Source organism: Eurosta solidaginis, chromosome 5 (assembly GCF_040869045.1).
Source record: "Eurosta solidaginis isolate ZX-2024a chromosome 5, ASM4086904v1, whole genome shotgun sequence".
In the NCBI taxonomy this organism is placed as follows: Eukaryota; Metazoa; Arthropoda; class Insecta; order Diptera; family Tephritidae; genus Eurosta; species Eurosta solidaginis.
The window spans coordinates 27,157,714-27,180,541 of record NC_090323.1 but is presented as its reverse complement, the minus strand read 5'-3'; the positions used below and the strand labels follow the sequence as shown (position 1 = coordinate 27,180,541).

Here is a 22,828-nt window from a genome sequence, read left to right as displayed (position 1 = left end):
TTTTTTTAAGTGGGTTTGGCACCGCCCCTTTTATGACTAAGCAACTTTCTATGTTTCGGGAGCCATAACTCGAAGAAAAATTAACATATCGTAATGAAATTGTGTACACAATTTGCAGAAAATATTTCTAGTAAAAATTTGGTGACATCCCATGGGAATAAGTTTTCTACAAAAATGAGATAAAATTTTTTTAAATATAATTTCATTAAGATGATTGTTTTAATAAATAAGTTTTTAATACTAGTTCTCATGGCTGGGATACCCAGGTACCACTAGTAGTTCTCACGTAAATAATAAGTGATTACTTTTTAAATTAATAAATAACATGAAAAGGGTTTTAAGTTTTTAAATCTTAACACTCAGGACATTTATTTTTAATATGACTAATTCAAATTGGGTTTCCATAAGTGCTGCATAAGTACTCTAAGAACTGCCTTGTGGTACCCGGCTACCCAGCCATGCGAACTAAGAAGAAAATTTATTTATGAACGGGACGGTTAAAAGGGTCGTAGACCAGAATGATAAGCTATAACTTAGCAAAAAATAGCTTTGAATCAATGATATTTCACTTATCAAGTTTTATTGCTAGAGGAAATGGGGATACATTTTTTTTTTACACGGGCGGTGCCACGTGTTATGTAGAAAAGTAATTTATCTGAAATGAAATGTACAATTAAAGTTCACGCTGAGTATATAATGTTCGGTTACACGCGAACTTAGACACCTTTACTTGTTTGGTATACTTTTGTAACCCCGTCGTAACCTGAACACGAATTTGCTTCAAACATGACCAATTATCTATGAGTCCGTAATAATTTCGATCTGGCGCTGCAAGCCTAGTAGATTACGTCTACAAATCGACTGAAGTTATCGCTTGGGTTTTGTTTTGTACTAAAAAAATAAATATTTCAATACAATTTTGACAAGAAAATGTTTGAAAGAATGCCATGTTCATAAATTCCCACCCCCATTAATTTGAATTACAAAAACATGCAATATTTAATTAAACTTTCATTCTTTTCAGACAATGTGTCCAGTTTGTTTTGATCGCATCAAAAATATGGTATTTCTTTGCGGCCATGGCACATGTCAAATGTGTGGTGATCAAATAGATGGTTGTCCAATATGTCGCAAAACTGTAGAGAAACGTATTTTACTATTTTAAATAGTGTGATCAGCACAAAACAATTTATGTGTATTTCAAATAATATATGTGACCCGGCCAATGAAAAGGTTGCTTATGACTCAAAAAACAAAAAAAAAACAGCTGTTAACGGCTGTTTCTCGCAATTTCTTTTTTGAGTAATAAGCCACCTTTTCATAGGCCGGATCACATATGTTGACATATATAAAACAATTTTTGCATTTCATATACGATATACTGATTATACTATATATGTGCAATTCGCAATCACTTGCAATTAAAACTTTAAATCTTGGCGCCGACCTAATACGTTATACACTAGTTATAACCCATTTTACTAACATCAAATGTATACAATTTACTAATGTATATTTCAAATCTGCCATGTTTATCACTCTCAAATATGTAATTGTTAATACAAATGAAAATTGCATATTACATACATAAATAATGAAATTTTTTGAATTTAAATGCATATCGACTGCAGATAGAAGTATCGTTCCAACATGGCTGGCAGTTCCAAAACAGGCACTAAAGAATTTATAGCACAGTTTGTTGAGCGCTGGATTTTACGAATGGGCAACCATGATGTGGCGATCCTTCACACAGCTATCGTCATTGATCAAGTTTGTCGTCTAACTAATAAAAATCACATTTTACAAATAGAAACAAGAAACTATATATGTGAACTGGAATCATGAAACGACCCTATTCTGCGAAAACAAGTTTTCGTGAAAAACGCGTTTAAAGTTTTTGTTTAGCTTGACTCGGTGTAGCGGCCGGCCGTTGTGAACGAATTTTGTAATTAAAATTTAAGTAACTTCCCGATAAGCTACAAGCTTGAAACTTGGAACATAGTCCAGAACCCGATGACAATGCAATAATAACAACTTTCCTGTCCCCATACAAAGCGCTTTGAGAATGCCCCACGCCCATTATTTTTTTGTATTGCTTAATTGAATAATATGAATATCTATATATATAAAAAGAAGTGTACATTTTGATTGTCACTCCATAACTCGAGAACGGATAGAAAGATTGCCATGAAATTTTTAGGAAAGATACAGGAAGGAGAGCTGATGGTTAGTTGATTTTGAAATCCCAAATCGGTTTAGCCATTCTTGAGTTATAATTTTTTTTTAGAAAAAATTCAAAATTTGAAAAAAATAAGTCGGGTTTTCCTTCCTGATGCTATAACTCCAGAACGCACCAACCGATTACCACGGTTTTGCATTCGTTGGAAAGGTCTCAGCCTTCGTGAGGTTTATAGCAAAGAAAATTCTGGATCGACGCACAGGGTCTCGAGATATAGGCCAAAACGTGGATCCTGGTACGCCTAGAATGTGTTTATAGAATATGGATATCAAATGAAAGCTGTTGATGAGTGCTTAGTAGAGGGTAATTTCCATACCCCTGGGTGACTAGGGTCTCGAGATATAGGCCAAAATGTGGACCCGGGTACGACTAGAATGTGTTTATAGGATATGGATATCAAATGAAAGCTGTTGACGAGTCCTTTAGTATAGGGTAATTTTCATACCCCTGGGTGACTAGGGTCTCGAGATATAGACGAAAACGTGGGCCCGTGAACGCCTAGATAGTGCTTTTACAGTATGGGTCTCAAATTGAAGCTGCTGATGAGTGCTTTAGTACAGGGTAAGTTTTATGCCGCTGGGTGAATAGGGTCTCGAGATATAGGCCAAAACATGGACCCGGATACACCTAGAATGTTTTTTACATTATGGGTATCAAATTGAAGCTGTTGATGTGTGCTTTAGTACAGAGTAAGTTTTATGCCGCTGGGTGAATAGGGTCTCGAGATATAGGCCAAAAGATGGACCCGGATACACCTAGAATGTGTTTTTACATTATGGGTATCAAATTGAAGATGTTGATGTATGCTTTAGTACAGAGTAAGTTTTACAGCGCTGGGTGACTAGGGTCGCGAGATATAGGCCAAAACATGGACCCAGATACCCCTAGAATGTGTGTGTATTATGGATATCAAATGAAAGCTGTTGCTGAGAGCTTTCAAGTAATTTTCATTGTGATAATCGATTTATTCGCATCAACCTGGCAAAACTGATAAATATGCATGCGAAGCCGATATAAAGATATGAATTAATAATACCCGCATACCTATTTACATACGTCCTATTCGATTTGCCTGATATTTGGTATATAAATTTGCCTATATTAGTATTTACGATGCTTTTTTCCGGAAAGTAGACCAGAGACGGCTGGGACTTGGATTAGGACTAGGAGTGGGCCTGACACTGCGACTCGGAGTGGGACTGGGACTGAGACTCGGAATAGGACTGGAAGAAGAATGAGAAAAACTTGAGAGAAGAGAAAAGAGAGAAGGAGAAGAAGAGTGAGAAAGAGATGGCATGAGACGAAGATGGAGATAGATGAAGCGAAAAAGACGGAGGGAGGAGTGAATACAAAGATTAGGAAAAAGTGTAGAGTGGCGAGGGCAGAGTTAGACGGAAAAAGCATATTAAAATGTATGCAGATAGACCAAATTTAGGGCAGAACAACGTCTGCCGGGTCTACTAGTATATTATAAGATATTATTTTTATAAATAATTTCACATATATTTACCTTATTTTGGCTATTTTATTTTGTAAGTAAATGTCACTCCTGAACGTAGCAAAAAACAATATTGTTTACCACGTTCAATGAGTCACATGTGAACATATAGGACCGACCATAAGAAATAATTTAAGTTTTCGAATCACAATAACGGTAAATTGTATATAAATGTCAAAAGCGTGCATTAGTGTGCTTTTTTTGTTTAATTGAAGTTAGAAGTATATACAAAAATTGAAGAAAATGAGAAAAAGGTATCCGAAAAAAAATTTCGAAATTTTCTTTCATTTTCCTAAAGCTTACGTCTTTTGATATACGCCCTCATAGAATTCCCAAATATATAACGACATGTTCATACCAAGAAAGCGTCTTTAAGTTGTATAAAGAAATGAGTCACATGTGACTCGTGAACTTATTTCAGTACGCTCATGTGAGTCACATATGACTCATTGGACAGCGAAGTTGATAAGAAAAAACTATCCGATAGCTGGTGCATGGATCGAAATATTTCAAAAAATCGTATTTGTGGTCCGATTTGGCTTTAAATGCAATTTGTGAAAAAAGAAAAGATAGACAACTGCGGTTTGTTCCATTGAAAAGAGCGTTAAATTTCCTATAAGAATCACTCAAAAAGTGAACAACGTTATTTTCGCACAATAGGATCCTTTCACGATTCCAGATCACATATACATAATTATATGCTTAATTATTGCTTGTAGCTTTCAACTTAGTAATAATAATATAAGTTGCTTTAGTATTTTTTACTTTGCTTCCTGCATATTAGATTGCTTAAATTAGTGATCCTTACAAAAAAAATTATAATAAATGCTTTGCATTCAAAAAAAAAAAATATTTAAAAAGTATTTTTTGTTTTAAACGAATCATTCCCTTTTCCGCTGTTAGCATTTTAAGTATAGTTACATATATATTTTTAAAGTTTTCGATCTGTTTTCCTACTCAAAAAGAAGATGAAAGAAAAACTGCGTCTAAGCTGTTTGCATATTTATTTTACCAATTTTTTCTTTCACAATTTCATAAAATATTTGTATTCTTATTCCATTTTCATACACTTTTTAAGTTAACTTGATTATATTAAATTAAATACATATACGCATTTACTGATGTAGTTAATAAAGTTATTAATAAAAATGAAATTGTGGTTAAATTTAAGGTTTGTATATTTTGAATTTTTACATGGCCACCCATACGTGAGAAGCATGAAAAAATTGGTAAGTCAAATTATATTTTTGTTTATCCCTAAAATATTCGCTAAGAATGGAAACGAGAAAATTTGCGAAAAAATCTGTAGAAGCTTAGAAGACTTATTAAGAACAGAGAGGATAAAAAGCCCACCCACCTCAGGAACGATTTAATATGACCACATTGAACCTTCAAGAACAAACCGCCTTCCACTCCCTAGTTCCTTAAGCAACTTGTAGTCGCCAGAGCCTCGCCTGCTAAGAAAACAGGATATACCATGTGTGGGTGAGCATGACAATTGGTTTGGCAAACCCTTGAAAGGGTTGTGCTACACTATCCCTTGAGTCACGCAGCGTGGCCAATGCTTGAGGTTGGGTATACTACATAGCACGAAGTATAATAGCGTCCTTAATGAGGTGCTTTATTACCTCTTCAATAATTCTCTACTATGCTATGTTGCGATCTTTAACTATACAGGCATACTAGTTTTTGTAAAGAACTTTTTTTACACAATAAATAAATATATAATACATATATTTATACTCTGCGTGCTGTGCACACACAGTGTATTAACTTTTATTGAATAGCGGTTAGTTGTACAGTTATAAAGGAATCGAGATAGATACAGACTTCCATATAGCAAAATTATCAGTATCGAAAAAAAATTTGATTAAGCCATGTCCGTCTGTCCGTCCGTTAGCACGATAACTTGAGTGAATATTAAGATATCTTCACCAAATTTGGTACACTAGCTTATCTGGACCCAGAATAGATTTGTATTGAAAATGAGCGAAATCGGATGATAAGCACGCCCACTTTATATATATATAAAATTTTGGAAAACACAAAAAACCTGATAATTTAGTAAATAACACACCTAGAATGTTGAAATTTGACATGTGGACTCATATTGAGACTTGATAAAAATTTGGAAACAATTTTTAAAATGGGCGTGGTGCCGCCCACTTGTGATAAAATCAATTTTACAAATATTAATCATAAATCAAAAATCGTAACAAAATTCGACAGAGGTTGTCTTTACTATGAGGAATGCTTTGAAGAAAAATTAACGGAATCGGTTAAGGACCACGCCCACTTTTATATAAAAGATTTTTAAAAGGGTCGTGGACGAATAAAATAAGCTATATCTTTGCAAAAAAGAGCTTTATATCAATGGTATTTCAATTCCCAAGTGGATTTATAACAATAAATAGGAAAAACTTCAAAAAAATGGGCGTGGCACCGCCCCTTTTATGACTAAGCAATTTTCTGTTTCGGGAGCCATAACTCGATGAAAAATTAACGGATCGTAATAAAATTGGGTACACAAATTTTCCCTGTAGCAGGAAATATTTCTAGGAAAAATGGACGAGATCGGTTAAAGACCACGGCAACTTAGATATAAAACAAATTTAAAAGGGTCGTAGACTAGAATAGTAAGCTATAACTTAGCAAAAAATAGTTTTGAATCAATGATATTTCACTTATCAAGTTTTATTGTAAGAGGAAATGTGGAGACATTTTTTTTAAACGGGCGGTGCCACGTGTTATGTAGAAAAGTAATTTATCTGAAATGAAATGTGCAATTGAAGCTTACGCTGAGTATATAATGTTCGATTACACCCGAACTTAGACACCTCTACTTGTTTTTTCTTAAAATTTAACAAATTTGAATATGCAATGCAAATTACATAACAACTAATTACACTATGCGACAAAATCAAATTTTTTTCTGGGTATTGGACCAAACCCACTTTTTTGTAGAGATTGAGGCTTAAGTAGACAAAGTACTATCTCCGTTTTTCGAAGTTAGCCTCCAAAAAATAGATATCGGCTTTCGAAATTTTATTTTATTTTTTGTTAACGCGTACAGCAAATTAAAAAAGTAAAAATGTGATCATGGTCCGCTCTTTATCCTTATTTCAAGGGTTGAATTCTTTTTTTTGAGAAATTTAGTATAACAGCTGTTTTACGAGGTGAAAATTCAGATAGTCCCATGATAGTGGCTACTACTTTCATGTTTACACATACTCTCCACTGGAACTGCGTGTACTGTAATTTTTCAAAAAAAGAATTCAGCCATTCAAATAAAAGAAAAGGCGGACCACAACCACATTTTTACTTTTTTAATTTGCTGAACGCGTTAGCAAAAAAAATAAAATGTAGAAATGTAGAATTTCGAACTTCGAAAGCCGATATCTATTTTTTGGAGGCTAACTTCGAAAAACGGAGATAATACTTTGTCTACTTAAGCTCCAATGTCTACAAAAAAGTGGGTTTGGTCCAATACCTAGCCGGATGTTGTACCGTGTTATTGGAGGGACATTTTTGTTTTACACACAAAAACAAAATACTTTAAACGAAATACTTTTTTCACGTGGTACAACACATTTTTTTTTTTTTTGTTATTTATAAAAACATATCAATTTCATTACTGAATGCATCATATCAATTAGTCGATTGTAGTTTTAAACAAATTTCCAAGCTTATATTCAAATCAGGTTTATATTTGTTGACCAAACGTAGCAAATTCAACTTTTTGTGTTTCGAAATATTTGATTCCAGTTCGTAAAGTGTTGACAAATTAACTAATAAGCTCTCATTTAGCGATTTCTGTGGATTCAAATTGATAGCATGCTCGAATAATTTAATAGCATCTTTTAATTTTCCTTCATAGAGTAAGCACACGCCCATATTGTTAAGAATCATTGTATTTCCCGATTCCAAATGTAAAGCTTTTTGAAAAATAGCATAAGCGCCACGAAAATCATTTTCCGCTACAGTAATTAGACCTTTGTCTACCAAGTCACGTAAATCTGGTGTAGAATTTCTGCAAAAAAAGATAATTTTGTAAATAGTTTCTTTTTGTTTCGCGAAAATAGTAGACAACGATCGAACTTCGACTTTTTTTTCAACATTCGTACGAAAAGTTATCCAAACATTAGTCGCTTAGTTTTTTCTTTATAAAAATTTAGAATAATATTTCAATGTTTTGAATATGTTAAGTTAGGCACGGCTTTTAAAATCTTTGCTCGGCCGTTATCTACATTTTACCTACATCTCACGCATACGACGAGCTTCTGCAAATTTTTGCTCAGCTCCAAAAATATCACCAATTTGTAAATAAATGCGACCCCAAGCGGAATACAAAGCACGACGTTCTTCCTTGCTTACATCACTGCTTTCAAGTATCATACCACGTATGATGTCGTCAATTAAATTGAATTTCTTCATCTTGAATAAATAAATGAGAAAATTTTAGTCTATACTGGCAAAAGAGCTGGTAGCGGGTTTGGTTTCAACATATAATGTATAACTTCTTAACGACTTTGGTTCAAAATAAAGTATTTAACAGGTAGAAGAAATGTTCGTCGCCAAAGTCATGGAAATCCTTGAAAGAGTTGTGCAAAAAGACAACTTCAGTAAGAGACAAGTTTGCACGAGACACACTTCGTTCCACTAAACAGTTTTTGAAAGAACACAAGCAACTTTTAGTATTAAATGCAGACAAGGGTAATGCCACGGTACTAATGGACAAATCAGAGTACGACCAAAAGATGCAGAGTATAGTTAATGATATAACTACTTACAGAGTGTTGAAGCGAGACCCCACTAATAGACTGCAAGAAAAGAATAATGAAATAGTAGAGAAAATGTACAACAATAAAGTTATTGACTTAACACGTTGGCTGCCAAAGCCTTTTTCGAATTTTGATCCTTCAGTGGCAATGTCATTTAACAATTTTGGTCACCTGAGGCCAACAACTTATTTTTGTTCTTTTTTGTTTCTTAGTACCTAAAAATAAGTTTTGACTACTCGCGACTTTATTGTGGTCCCTAATTTTACAGTTATAACGGTTTTTTGTGTCGCACATTTACGTGCGACATGGGCTGGGAGAACATAAAACATGTTGTGGGGCCACATCGCACGAAAATGTGCGACACAAAAAAACCGTTATAACTGCAAAATTAGGGACCAAAATAAAGTCGCGAGTAGTCAAAACTTATTTTTAGGCACTAAGAAACAAAAATAATAACAATAAATAAAAATAGACACCCTTTTGGGCCAACAAAAAGAATTGTCCGGCTGAAGTTATGAAAGCTAATATGAAAAGAGGCGAGATGGTAGCCCGTGAGGAGGAAAATGGAGTGGATGTGTTAAATTGGAAGGACACCAGAAATGTTAGGATTCTTTCGACGAAACACCCCCCTGTAATGGTAGCCACGCCGAGCCATCCAAATGTAGACAGTAATGAACCATCCACCAGTGCCAACAATCCACGATCCACCAGGAAGCTAAGGCAACGAGCTATTGAAAAACCCCTTGCTGTTATTGATTACAATAAAGCCAAATTAGGTGTTGATATATCCGATCAAATTACCTCCTACGCCACCACTCTCCGAAGAGGTGTTAAGTTGTACCGCAAAGTGGCGTTTGAACTGTTACTTGGAATGTCTGTCGTAAATGCCTTTATAATATATAAAAAGGCTACAAACAAATCAAGTTTCGGCAGGAGATTTCAAATGCTTTGTTGGACTTCATGTCTCCAGAACCCATAACAAAAGGAAAGCATTTTATAAAAAAAAAATTTATTTCCAACTTTTCTATTACCCAAAGAAATACCATTAAAAATACACAGCGGCCATGGGAAATACAACAAACTGTTCACCACAGGCCAGATAATCCAAATTCCATATTAAAATGTACGAAAATGTGCGACGTGGCCTTAGGGTAACACTTAGGTGTCTCACGAAGATGTGCGACGTGGCTTCATGGTAACATCTGGGTGTCGCATGAAAACGTGCGACGTGACAGCCAACGTGTTAAAAGAAAAATTTCGTCTCAAATATAAAACGTCCAATGCTCCCCGTATATATGGTCTGCCCAAAATCCACAAGAGCGGCATTCCTCTCCGGCCCATTTGTTCTTCTGTCAATTCTCCGTCCTACAATTTATGTCAGTTTGTTGTTGTTTTAAAAAAATTCACTATATAATCGAAGTATAATGTTCAAAACGCGATAGATGTTAAGAACAAAATAAAATTTAAATATGTTTATGACGATGAGAGTTTAGTGTCGTTTGATGTTGTTTCGTTATTCCCGAGTATCCCCGTAGATTTGGCTCTCGATGTTATAGTCTAAGTGGAACAAGATTAAGGAACACACCTCCATGACCAAAGAACTTTTCATGACAGTGGTCAAGTTCTGCATAAAAGATAACAGGTGCTTTAAGTGCAATGAAAAAATATATGAGCAACGTTCAGGGATGTCGATGGGATCACCTGCGTGACCTATCGTAGGACATTGTAATGGAGGATCTGTTAGCAAGGTTTGTGAAGGACTCGATAAACAAAACTACGATTACTCACGAAATATGTGGATGACATATTCGCTATTATCAAGACAGAACACGCAGATGTGTTGCTTAATCTTCTCAATAGCTATTACAAATCTATAAAGTTCACGATAGAGATAGAGAAAGATGGACAGATACCATTTCTAGATACACTCATAATTAAGAGGAACAAGAAATTGAAGATAAATTGGTACAGAAAGCCAACCGCATCTGGGAGCCTTATAAACTTCAACTCAAACCATGAAAAGAGATAATAATAAATACTACCAATAATTTTGTAAAACGGGTTCTTTCCATAAGCGATAAAATTTACCACCCTGAGAATAAGAAGATTATCGAAAATATACTCGAGGATAACGATTTTCCCGTGAAATTAATAATGAAACTGATTTTTGATTATGATGATAAAAATACCGAAAGATCTTCAAATGATAAAATATATAAATCGGCCACGTAAGTCGCAGGATTGTCCGAAAGAATAAAATATTCTAATATGTATGATAAAGAAAACATGGGACTAGCCTTTACATATGGCAATGCTCTGCGAAATATTTTCAGTAACATGAAAGATAAGATACCCATACACGATCAGTCCGATGTGGTATACAAGATTCCTTGTAATGGCGACGGGTCCCACGTATGCCAGAAGGTATATGTGGGCACTACAAAATCAAAACTCGGGACAAGGATATCTTCACACAAATCAAATATAAAATTAAGGAATAATTTTTCGGACAACAAAACGGCGTTATCATCCTACTGTAAGGATACCGGACACTATCCTGACTTCGATAATGTAATCATCTTAGAAAAAGAGAAAAACTATAACAAACGATTTATATTAGAAATGGTACATATTTGGACACCCCTAATGACAGTAAAATGAATTTCAAATCAGACACGGCCGACGGCATACCTGTTACTTAGGCACAAAAAACAATACTGATCGAATTATTTACATATATGTATGTACATATGTATGTTCGTCGGCGGGACAACAACTATGACATGTTGAGATGATCATCTGTTTGCTGTCTTACGTATGGTTGTTTTTTATGAATTTTCTTTACGGATACTGTTCTTTTGTTTGTTTACTTTTTCTGTCTATACCAATTGTATGCTTGTTACATATAACTATGGCAGAGCTTTTTTAGTCTTCAAAGCATAGCTTAAGATGTAAGTAATGAATGTTTGTAGATGCCTTTTTTTGGTTTTAATAATTATGTTTTATATTTTATTTCCAGTCCTGAGGATGACTCCAGACTGAAGTCGAAATATGATCATATGTATTTAATTAGCGAGCTTTGCTCATATTGCTTTATACAATGGTTTTTATAATTGATATTAGAGAAAAATTGTAAGTTTACAAACGGCGATGGTTACTAGGACATGTTTCTGAAATATTGAAAAACAAAAACAAAATAAAATACACATCCAAGTGTTTTATTTAAGAAAACCCGGCCTTGAGCTCAACCAAAAAAAAATTTCAGTTTTTTGGAAGAGTTTGATTTACTGAGCGCTTCACAATATGAAAGAATCTATTAGTGAGTTTTACCAAAATGATCCTGTGACTGAGTAGGCAATTGCAATGTAGAATTATCTGGACAATTATAAACTATGTTGTATAAGTAACGTATCATACCGCGGCCCGGAATGTCAAATATTAATGGTCCTTGAAATTATGGAGTAAGGTTCTCTCCAAAACTTTTTCGCTATTCTGACAAAGAGAAGAAAGGAGGTGTAACAATTCCACCATATTGCTAGTTAGTCCTTATAAAGTAAATGAATAAAACACTTGTTGTTGTTGTTGTAGCAGTGATTCGCCCCATCCAATAGGTGCGACCGATCACAAATTGTCATCAATATCCTATAACGGGAGTCCAAGGAAACTTGCTGTTTCAACAGGGGTGGACCATAATGTGAGGGGTGTTAGAGGCGTTGTTTCCACATTACAACTAAAGAGATGGTTGGTGTCATGTGGGGACACATTACAAGCAGGGCATACATTTTGTATGTCGGGGTTGATTCTGGATAGGTAAGAGTTTAACCTGTTACAGTATCCAGATCGAAGTTGAGCTAGAGTGATTCGCGTTTCCCTGGGGTGTGTGCGTTCCTCTTCCGCAAGTTTTGGGTACTGTTCTTTGAGTACTAGATTCACCGGGCAATTCCTGGCATAAAGGTCCGGCGCCTTTTTGTGGAGTTCACTGAGGACCTGCTTGTGTTTTTTTACCTTCATACGGCTTTGTTGTTGAAGCAGTGCTGAGTTCTCAGGTGCCGTTTTTCCTCATAATGCTTACGGAGATGACTTCTTAAGCCACTGGGCGGTGTTGGCTCATCAATCAGATGTCTGTTGGGATGCCCAGGTTTCTGGGTATTCAACACAAATCTGAAATTACAGAAGGGTTGAAGAAACTGATTAATTTGTATGAGTTAATAGGGGATTGCCCGTATTGCTTTAAATGTATGAAAACATTTATTTCAAGCAATTTTTAATTTTTTTATAATTTATTTAATAATTTGGGAAAAATTTAAACGTGACATCATAAACCGCCTTACAAACATGCATAACTTCAACACATAATGACATACGAAGTATGTGATGCGTAGAAGATTAAAATATGCAAAAGAAGGCAATTGCGAAAAATTTTACAACAACTAAGGCATGACGTAGCTGAATGCGTTTTTAACCATTTCAACTATCGTAGGAGTGCGGGTTCGAATCCCACTCCCGGGAGAAAAGGCTTTGAAGAGATTTACAAGGTATAATCGAAAAAGTTGTCGCCTTGTCCGTCCTGTTGTTGTTGTTGTTGTAGCGATAAGGTTGCTCCCCGAAGGCTTTGGGGAGTGTTATCGATGTGATGGTCCTTTGCCGGATAATGATCCGGTACGCTCCGGTACCACAGCACCATTAAGGTGCTAGCCCGACGATCTCGGGAACGATTTATGTGGCCACATTAAACCTTCAGGCCATCCCCCCCTCCCCACCCCAAAGTTCCATGAGGAGCTTGTGGTCGCCAGAGCCTCGTCTGTTAGTGAAACAGGACAGCCCCTTGAATCTGGTATTTTAGTCGACTCTTGTGACAGGCATACCTACCGCGGGTATATTCTGATCCCCTAACCCGCTGGGGCCCTTGTCCGTCCTGATGTCACGTTGTTTAAATTTTTCCCAAATTATTAAAGAAACTGATTGAATAAAACACTCAACCCTAGGCATTGTTATTGTCGATAAGCACCGGTAACAAAAGAGGCTCCTTAGCGTTTTGGGAAATCACTAGGAGTAGGTGGTTGTTTCAGTAAGTGTGAATATTAAAATGTACATTTTACGCTCATCTAATTTATAAGAATGAGAAGTGCACATTTCAAAACTCATGCTTCCTGAATTCAGCCCCAGGACTTGATGGCATTGTGAAGCACCAGTTAGTTATCGCAAAGTGTTACAAGCTTATACCCGTAACAAACTCTTAAACTTTAGGTGAATGTTTTTGCCAACTCTTTCTAGCAACCAAGTAATCCAAACCCCTCTTAAACTATCAATAACGGGTGTATACGTAAACGAAGTTTCTTCCTTACGATTAAAGCGCAATTGACAATGGAATGTAGTATGCGTATTTCTCTTCGACGCCAAAACTGTTCCGCATCTTTTGGTTCCCGTCCAGCAAAATACTTTTTAATCTCATTACATATCACAAAAAGTTCCGACAAGCGATCTAATCCCAAATGTGGATTACCCAGATAAATGGGTAGCTCAGCGAGCAGTAAGCGAAAGGAGAAGCAAGCGATTGAACCGCTTTTGCCATTATACATTTCAGGATAAAACTATAAAAAAAGATTCGAATAAGTATTAGGATTAAATGCAAATGAAGTTTTCGACGGCTGAGTAAAACAGCTTTTTGTTGCAACAAATGCTTCATCTATGTTCTACCTCCGCGGTAGGATGAAAAATATCTTATCTAAAGTATTTTTTATTTAAAAGAGATGCTATTTTAATATAAATTTAAAACATTTAGAGCTGAGATAGAGCATTTTTGCAACGAATTTAATAATAGGATGCTTCTTCTAGCAGCCTTCGATATACCAAAAGAGGCTTACCTCATAGTAAACATCGGGGCGATTAAGCTGCTCGAACGGCTCTGCTTCAGCTTGTAGTAACTCAAATTCACCCAATTTTGCTAAAAGTGCCAAACGTGTGAACCACAATTGTAACGAATGTGGTGAATGTTTAGCGGGTTGGCCTGCACGACCATATCCTTGACCGTAAATTGTTAATAAACGTCCAGTAAGATTAACCGCAGAACGATAACAGCCAGCACTGATTAAAGTACGCAGGCCACGTTCGTCTTGTGTGACATTGTCTACGCCAAGTATTTTACGTTGCGCTAAATCGGCTTCACCCAAATGCTTTAGCACTGCTTCTCCTACTAGATCAGGCTATACGGATATACAAGCAAACCAAAATTGAAAAAAACATTCACTAGTTGTAAAGAGGCCTATATCTACCAAATCAGTGGGCGTTTGTATGCCTGGTGTTGTAAGCAAGGGGAGTCGCATGCTCATTCCAGCACTAGTCTCCGTAGTTGCTGGCTCCCAAAAATTACGAACGTAATCGCTTACTTTAAGATCATCCTCACCATCGTTAGGATTTTCTATATACTCAGGTGCTACGAATGCTCCACTAAATGTATTTGCTGTTAAGTTGCTTGGAGCCGTTTGTGGCTTATGTTGTGCGCGTGGCTGTGGCACAGGCGTTGTTGTAGCACCGGCGGTAATAGGGGCTTCAAAGCATAAAAGAAAATATATTAAATTGTATCAAACATTGCGTAGCTTTTCGTATAAATACCATTTGCATTATCCTTGTGCATGGTCTTATTAGCCAATTCGTCAAAAAAGCTAGGCGGATCATCAGCAAAATATTGACTTAAACTTGTACCAGCTAGTGCGGAGTTTTTAGGATCCATGCCGTTGTACTAGATTTTCTTTAATAATTTAAAGTTGTGATAAGTATTTTTTTTTATATTTTAATTGTAAACAAATTCGACAGAATTTGATGAAAACAACTTTTTTCTTGTCAGAGGAACAGCTGACGACTAAAGCTGGAGACATTGGTGCTTTATCGGTAACCGTATCGGTAACCTTTTAACAGCTGATTCGACCAACCTTATGAGAATCAATGCAATCGATTATTGGTGCCGCTAAAGCGCCAAATACACGACACGAACATTTCCGCGAACATTCCGCAATCTTGTTCGCAGCTTTGGCCATACACCATACGATCTTTTGGCCGAACATTAGTTCTCTTTCAGACAGCGATGAATATGGACAACAATTGTGCTGCAGCAATATTGCTCGCTGTGGCAATTAAGCGTAAAAAAAAGAGAGAAGATCGTAAAAAAAGAATTTGGTGCAAAGAATGGTTTAAAAAACGAGCAGTTCTTGGATAAAGTGAGCTTATTAAAGAACTGGAATTCACGTCACAAAATGATTTTAAAAGTTACGTTCGTATGAGCAAGGCAACATTTGACCAACTTCTACAAAAAATTTTGCCACTCATAATTTTTATATAATTATATATAATTTTAATTTTTCGATTAAAGTCGCATAATCATTATTCTTTTTAATTCTATTACAATAATCTTTGCTTTTTACTTGCCACAATGATGGCAAAGATTTATACATTTCAATAAATTCACTCAGAAATTTTTTATTGTCCATTTTACTTTTCCGAGCATGTCTGTTCCGTTCAGAAATTACTACGATTATGAGCTATTTCGCCATACACGCACGAACAGTTCGCGCAAATGTTCGCCAAAAATTAAAATATTTTGATTTTTGGCGAACATTTGCGCGAACTGGCAAACACCACCATACACGACAGAAAAGGTGGCAGAAACATGACATAACGGGAATGTTCGCGGAAATGTTCGTGTCGTGTATTTGGCGCTTAAGGTCGTGACCGTATCGTAGCCAACCAAAAAAAAGGCAAAAAGTTAGGTAATAGCTAATAATAGGCTAGTCTACCCTACAAGAATACTGACTATCATATGACTATCATCTGATTGTCAGCAATGTCAACCTAACGATCAACGCCTCATACAAACTTTCTATCACAAACTTAAGGGGACTTGCGCAAATGTGATGTAAACAACTGTGTACGTGTGAGTTTTTGTCTCCTTCTTATACACCAACATGGCGTACTGATTAAGTATATAGCCGTACTGCTCACTCTCATTCCTTTTCCTGGATCAGTGCTGATACTCTAACTATCAAAAAGTGTCATAAATGATAGTTTACTGAAGATATCAGGTTTGACTGTTATACTATCATAAATGACCATTGTTATATTCCGCCAAAAAAAGAAACAATTCCTTTTGTTTTTTATTTACTTTATTTCATTACGTTTTTAATTTTGTACGTGATAAAAGCATACGTGTTTCTTATTTGCTTAAAATAAATAGTTTTATAAGAATTCGAGTTCAGAATGTTCAATTTAAATTCAGAAAATAACAAAACAACAGAAGAGCGCTTTCCTCATGCGGAAACACATTTAAAAATGAATCACCACTAACCACTATTATTTTTCGGGTATCAATTTTTTGAGTGAGCCCCACCAAAGGGGATAAATACAATAAGAGCCGTCACTCGTTATTTTTTTGGCATTTACTCGATGTATACTGAGAGGTAGTCGCTACTTATTTTTGGGCGAGATGTTTATAAATGTCTTCTATACATTTTCGTGGGGTATTTGCATACTGTACAAGTACAAGTGTGTTGACTTCTTTCTGACAGGCACTCGCTTAAGTGAGCATAACGGGAAAATCTGGGTTGCCATTGTTGTTTCGGTTGAAAAAGGTCAATTAGGGTTCTGTGCAGAGACGTAAAAGATTGAAACAGGGTTTATGTAGTCACAAAAGTGTTGCTCCTGTTCCACCGCATTTTAATTTTATATCATGGCGAAAAATGTTCAGTTCAGAGTTATTAATTTTCATTAAAAATTTAATTTATTACGGAGGGTTACTCCTTTAAGTGTAAAAAGCAGAGAAAACGTAGAGTTTTTCAAATTATTGTGAAAAACTTTTTAATTGAAATTCTGTACCCAAGTTCACTATATTTGTGTAACAGAAGAATCTGGAGGTAAATTCCTTAACTATAAAAAACTAAAATTTACACTTATTGAAAACTCATTTGCACACACTATTTACACTTTGAATTTAGTTGTGTTTTATGCACGTAATCTTGAAACTAAAAACAAAATTTTCATTTTGCAGAAAAAATAATGAAAAACCGTCCTAATGTCAAAAAACCCTATCGAAATACAAACTGGTTTGTTTGTTTATAATGAACTACGTTGTATTTTTCTTATATTTCGTTAGTTTTTTTTAAATATAGTTCACACACTTACACCAGTACAGAAAACTTATTGGCTCCCTCGACAAAATATATAAGAGAAAATACAAGAAAAATACATTGAAAATAAAGTATTGTCATATAGGAGTTTGATTTGTTTGCACTTACAGCACCATTTTATTTGCAGGAGACTTTCACAGCTACAAAAATTAAGGCGGATTTACACTGACGCTTTGGTTGTGTTGCATTCATTAATTGATCTGTCGGGCGAAGTATTGAAAAATTTACATAAATACTTTGGTTGCGTGCCTACGCTTTGACAACACCATACGAAAAACAATGAAACGCCGTACGTTATCTTTGCTTTGAAGCGACCAAAGCGTTTATATAAATTTGCCCTTATGCATTTGTGTATACAGCCTTAGAAGTGACATTTTTTCATGTTACACGTGTGGCGCTTTATATTTTGACTCTAATTTAAATAAATTTTGCTTTCCGTATGTTTGCAGGCTACAAATCTTCTAGTATTCTTATTTCCGCGGAAATATATGCAACTATTTCATCTGTAAATACTACAAGGTTTTACTAAACTCTCAAATGCAACTCAGCTTGTAGTACTCTTACGTACCAAAAATGCAACTCTAGACCTGAGATTTGCATCAGGTGAGCGAGGCTGTTTGTAGTTTTGACGTTTATCGCTTAGTTGACACACTTGTATAGGTACACTATGGGTATTTGTGTTTATTTTTCGACTGTAATTAAGACTGTTAATAATTAATTTATTTAATTCTCTAATATAATCGTGATCACTGTCGTTAAAAAACGAGCAATGATCGGCTGATGGTGGTCCTCAAACGCATTGCAAAGGAGTATTGTTAGAGTACTCCAACATGAAGAAAATGGAACACGTATTCCAACAATTTTTGCAGGGTCGGCATCAATTTTTTCAATTTCCAGCGAGATACTCGCCACAAAATAACGAGTGACGGCTCTTATTGTATTTATCCTCTTTGGTCTGTGGGGCAGGTATTTTGTATTTTTTAATATTATTTTCGATTTTTTTTCTTTTAGCATGGAGCTTTGAAATGCTCTCTTTTTCATTTTATAAACTTATTTTTTATATGGTTTTCGTCGGTTGAAAATGGTGGAATTTAAAAAATAACAAAACAACCGTGATAATCATTTGATTGTCATATGACAGTCAGTAGTGACAACATTATTAAATCGGATAAACTGTTCTCGCATATATAAAATTCCGTTGAGAATTATATATCTGTCTCACATGCATAATGGTATCTGCTGTATGTTCTTTTATGTGTTTAGTAAAACTATCAACGTTTCTTGTAGGGTAGTTGAGGTGTCGACTGCTAATACGCTACCAAAATTATCGAGAGAGGTGTCAAACGACGCGTATTAATCTCGAGAATAATAATCCGATGGCGGAAAAGAAAATTTTTATCTATATCCGGAGATATTTGCAGTTAAAGTTGGCAATTTTCATGTGGTTGTTGTTGTGTTAGTACCCACAAAAAAACTTGTGCATCACCGTGGCGGTAGCCACGGTTATACCACACACCCGGACTTGGCATGGCGTAGCCCAGGGTTATTTTTTATAAGAGCGGCCAAAGGCCGCCCACTCAGAAAGGTGTTCTGCGCAAAAATACTATGGATCCCACCCCCGGTTTCGGAGGTACCCGCGGTCTTTTTTCGGTTTTCGTTAATATCTTTTGAACGAGCTAATATTTTTATTTTCCGCCTTCGGTTTATTAATACTGATGTCAAGACGCGTCGTTACTATTTTTTCTCCGTTTCAAAGTTTCCCGAAATAATGAACTGTCATTTCGATGACAGTATGAAACGTCGATGTGTTAGTGGAGAGCGAAAAAAGCTTTGAATGTGTGGGTGAACTAGTTACCTCCGTCTTGTAGGGTGGTTTTTGGTTTCTCGCCATACCCATACCCAAAAAATATTTGAGTTGGTGAATTTAATGACTTTTTGTAGATTTTATTCATTGTTTCGGATACGTCATGACTAATAGACTTATTTTGGTAATAGTCTAGTTGAGGGGCCGACTGCTAATACGCTACAAAAAATATCGAGAGAGGTGTCAAAAAACGCGTAATAATCTCGAGAACAATAATCCGATGGCGGAAAAGAAAAATTGTATATCTGTCCGGAGATATTTGCAGTTGAAGTTGGCGATTTTCATGTGGTTGTTGTTGTGTTTGTAGCCACAGTTATACCACACACCCGCACTTGGCATGGCGTAGCTCAGAGTTATTTTTTATAAGCGCGGCCGAAGGCCGCCAACGCAGAAAGGTGTTCTGCGCAAAAATACTATGGATCCGACCCCCGGTTTCGGAGGTACCCGTGGGTCTTTTTTTTTGCGGTTTTTCGTTAATATCTTTTGAACGCGTTAAAATTTTTATTTTCCGCCATCGGATTATTAATACTAATGTCAAGACGCATCGTTTGACATCTCTCTCGATGGTTTTGCTAGCGTATTGGCAGTCGACCCCTCAACTAGACTATTACCAAATGAGGTACAATAAATGCCATATATTCAAAAATTGGTAAAGTTTATGGCTCTTTAATATATAGCTTGAATTATCTTCAAGATTTTTGAAGTGTTGAGTACAGTAATGTTTGAGTGAATGTGCAAATTTTTAGCAATCAGTTCATTTAGGACCTACACTCGATCCACCATTTCAATAAATATTGTTAATATTTATCACGATCCAAGTATAACGATATTTATTGAACGTGTAGGATCTGCAACACCTTGTGGGTGTTTGAATCATGATTAATTCTATATTACTATTTTTAATTCCATACTTATGTATGTATTTATACTTTTTTAATTTTTTTAATAAATTTATGTACATCTCTTCATTAAAGCAAACAAGTATTATGGAAACAGTTGCATCTGTAATGAATGGCGTAAGCGCCATCACAAAAAATCAGATTGTCATTGTGCAAAATTTGGAGGCACACGATCAAAATGTAAGTAATGATGTAATGCAATTATGGAGACATAAAATTTTTTTTTTTTAATTAGTCAGCGAATAAGTCGGAAATGTTGGCGCAAAATGCGCTGCTGCGTGAGTGCAAAGTAGTTGCAGAGCATATTGAGAGGTCGGTGTGCCTCATGACGGGAGAAATCCGAGATAGCGCGTTGGACGAGATTGCGAGTCTCCTACCTCTGCAATCCCTTGAAGTGCTCTTAGAGGTGAAGGAAAAATTGAGCAATGCCGATTTCGTGCAATCCATGGTAAGAATTATTTTGGTGTCGAACTCCTATTTTCAAATTGAACTTAAATGATAGTAAACATTTCAAAAATCAATTTTATATATATTTTGTGTTTTATTATTTTACAGATTACATACATCCACAGAATAAAAGGAACTTCGACAGAGGTGGACAGTGTCTTGAGACACATTTTCGCAGACTCGCTTTTGGACGGGTTCAATTGGGATGGCAGGGGAGGGGTCAAAAGAGCACTGGGTAACCTAACATTGGTTGATCCAGTGTTAAGAGGTGAGTTTACTATAAATAATCAGTAAATTTTTAAACATTTATGTCTACTTTCTAGGCGTTTTCGAAAAAGGTGCCTTGCATTTCGAAAAAGACGTCAGGGCAGCGTTAACGAAGAGCGACCACCGAACAACACAACAAAAATATGTTCAAAAAAAAATAAGGTTTATAAAACTATTTATTTTAAACAAATAAGAAACACTTATGCCTTTATCATATACAAAATTAAAAACCTAGTGAAATAAAATAAATAAAAAGCAAAAAGCATTGTTTCATTTTTGGCGGAATATAACAATGGTCATTTGTGATAGTATAACAGTCAAACCTGATATCTACAGTAAACTATCATTTATGACACTTTTTGATAGTTAGAGTGTTAGCACTGATCCAGGAAAATGAATGAGAGTGAGCAGTACGGCTATATACTTAATCAGTGGGCGATGTTGGTGTATAAGAAGGAGACAAAAACTCACACGTACACAGTTGTTTACATCACATTTGCGCAAGTCCCCTTATGTTTGTGATAGAAAGTTTGTATGAGGCGCTGATCGTTAGGTTGACATTGCTGACAATCATATGATAGTCATATGATAGTCAGTGTTCTTGTAGGGTATGTATGTATTTAAAGCGAATTGGCTTTAATGGCGCCACGCCAGTTATTAAATATGCACGAGTTTTTGACTCCTGTTAGGAGAACCAGAAACCACCCCAACTCCAGGTCAGGGAGGCAACTCATCTCCCAACTCCGCCAAAACGCCCTAGGGAGGCACCGCAGCCAACCTTGTGGCCTATTTTAATTTTTCACTCAACGTAAGAGGCCCGATAATTTACGTTGAGTAGAGGATGACCCGTACGACCGTACGCGCGAAAAGACAAGACCGGAGTGTTGCCGGAAACTTAATTGCTTTTTTTTCTAGTGATGGCCGGTCTGTCTTTTTCTTGTTTTCGATAATTTCTTATCGCAACTTTCGCCACATCCCTAGGTGTGTTCGCGTGAACACGCTCCCAAGTGGGTCGCAGCCGTAGACCGTAGCAGCAGACCGTAACAGGTACCACCCTAAAGTTGGGCCAAGATTTTCGAGTGAGCTATCAAAAGAGGCGTATTAATCTCGAGAACAATAATCCGAAGGCGGAAAAGGAAAATTTTATCTCTGTCCGGAGATATTTGCAGTTGAATTTGGCGATTTTAATGTGGTTGTTGTTGTGTTTTTACCCACAAAAAAATTGTGTGCGGTAACCACGGTTATACTTGGCATGGCGTAGCCCAGTGTTATTTTTTATAAGCGCGGCCGAAGGCCGCCAACGCAGAAAGGTGTTCTGCGCAAAATGCTATGGATCCCACCACCGGTTTCGGAGGGACCTGCGGGGTTTTTTCGGGTTTTCGTTAATATCTTTTGAACGCGTTAAAATTTTTATTTTCCGCCATCGGATTATTAATACTAATGTCAAGACACATCGTTTGACACCTCTCTCGATGTTTTTGGTAGCGTATTAGCAGTCGACCCCTCAACTAGACTATTACCCAAAACTCATATGGCTCTGCAAACTGATGTTGAACAACACCACCAGCGCAGGAAAAATTGGGCATCATCACTGAGCTTCGAAAGTTTCAGAAAGGGCACAGCTATTAATAGACGTTATTGTACTTAATTAGCTTGT

General features: G+C 36.1%; 3 protein-coding genes across 4 annotated transcripts in view; 2 read left to right on the top strand and 1 right to left on the bottom strand.

The window, feature by feature from the left end:
• mib1 (mind bomb 1) overlaps positions 1 to 5,084 on the top strand; it is a 44,634-nt gene extending 39,550 nt beyond the window's left edge. Inside the window, exon 9 of the mRNA XM_067787798.1 lies at positions 1,025 to 5,084. Within this exon, the coding sequence (XP_067643899.1) occupies positions 1,025 to 1,165 (141 nt within the window). The 3' untranslated portion in view covers positions 1,166 to 5,084. The remainder of the gene's footprint in view (positions 1 to 1,024) is intronic.
• Positions 4,725 to 15,362, bottom strand: LOC137252299 (trafficking protein particle complex subunit 12). 2 transcript variants are annotated; one of them, XM_067787800.1, is made up of 6 exons: positions 15,131 to 15,362; positions 14,791 to 15,065; positions 14,383 to 14,721; positions 13,864 to 14,109; positions 7,996 to 8,171; positions 4,725 to 7,767 (listed from the first exon to the last, which is right to left on the bottom strand). In XM_067787800.1, exons 1-6 carry the CDS (start codon positions 15,246 to 15,248, stop codon positions 7,386 to 7,388), a joined length of 1,536 nt encoding a protein of 511 aa, XP_067643901.1. In that variant the 5' UTR covers positions 15,249 to 15,362; the 3' UTR covers positions 4,725 to 7,385. The 2 variants fall into 2 exon arrangements, with proteins under 2 accessions (XP_067643901.1, XP_067643902.1); XM_067787801.1 differs by lacking the exon at positions 13,864 to 14,109.
• A 3,024-nt stretch (positions 15,363 to 18,386) lies between these two features.
• Positions 18,387 to 21,364, top strand: LOC137254136 (uncharacterized). The gene is made up of 5 exons (XM_067791875.1): positions 18,387 to 18,660; positions 20,533 to 20,637; positions 20,693 to 20,905; positions 21,013 to 21,172; positions 21,228 to 21,364. Exons 2-5 carry the CDS (start codon positions 20,545 to 20,547, stop codon positions 21,362 to 21,364), a joined length of 603 nt encoding a protein of 200 aa, XP_067647976.1. The 5' UTR covers positions 18,387 to 18,660; positions 20,533 to 20,544.
• Positions 21,365 to 22,828: the final 1,464 nt, after the last annotated feature.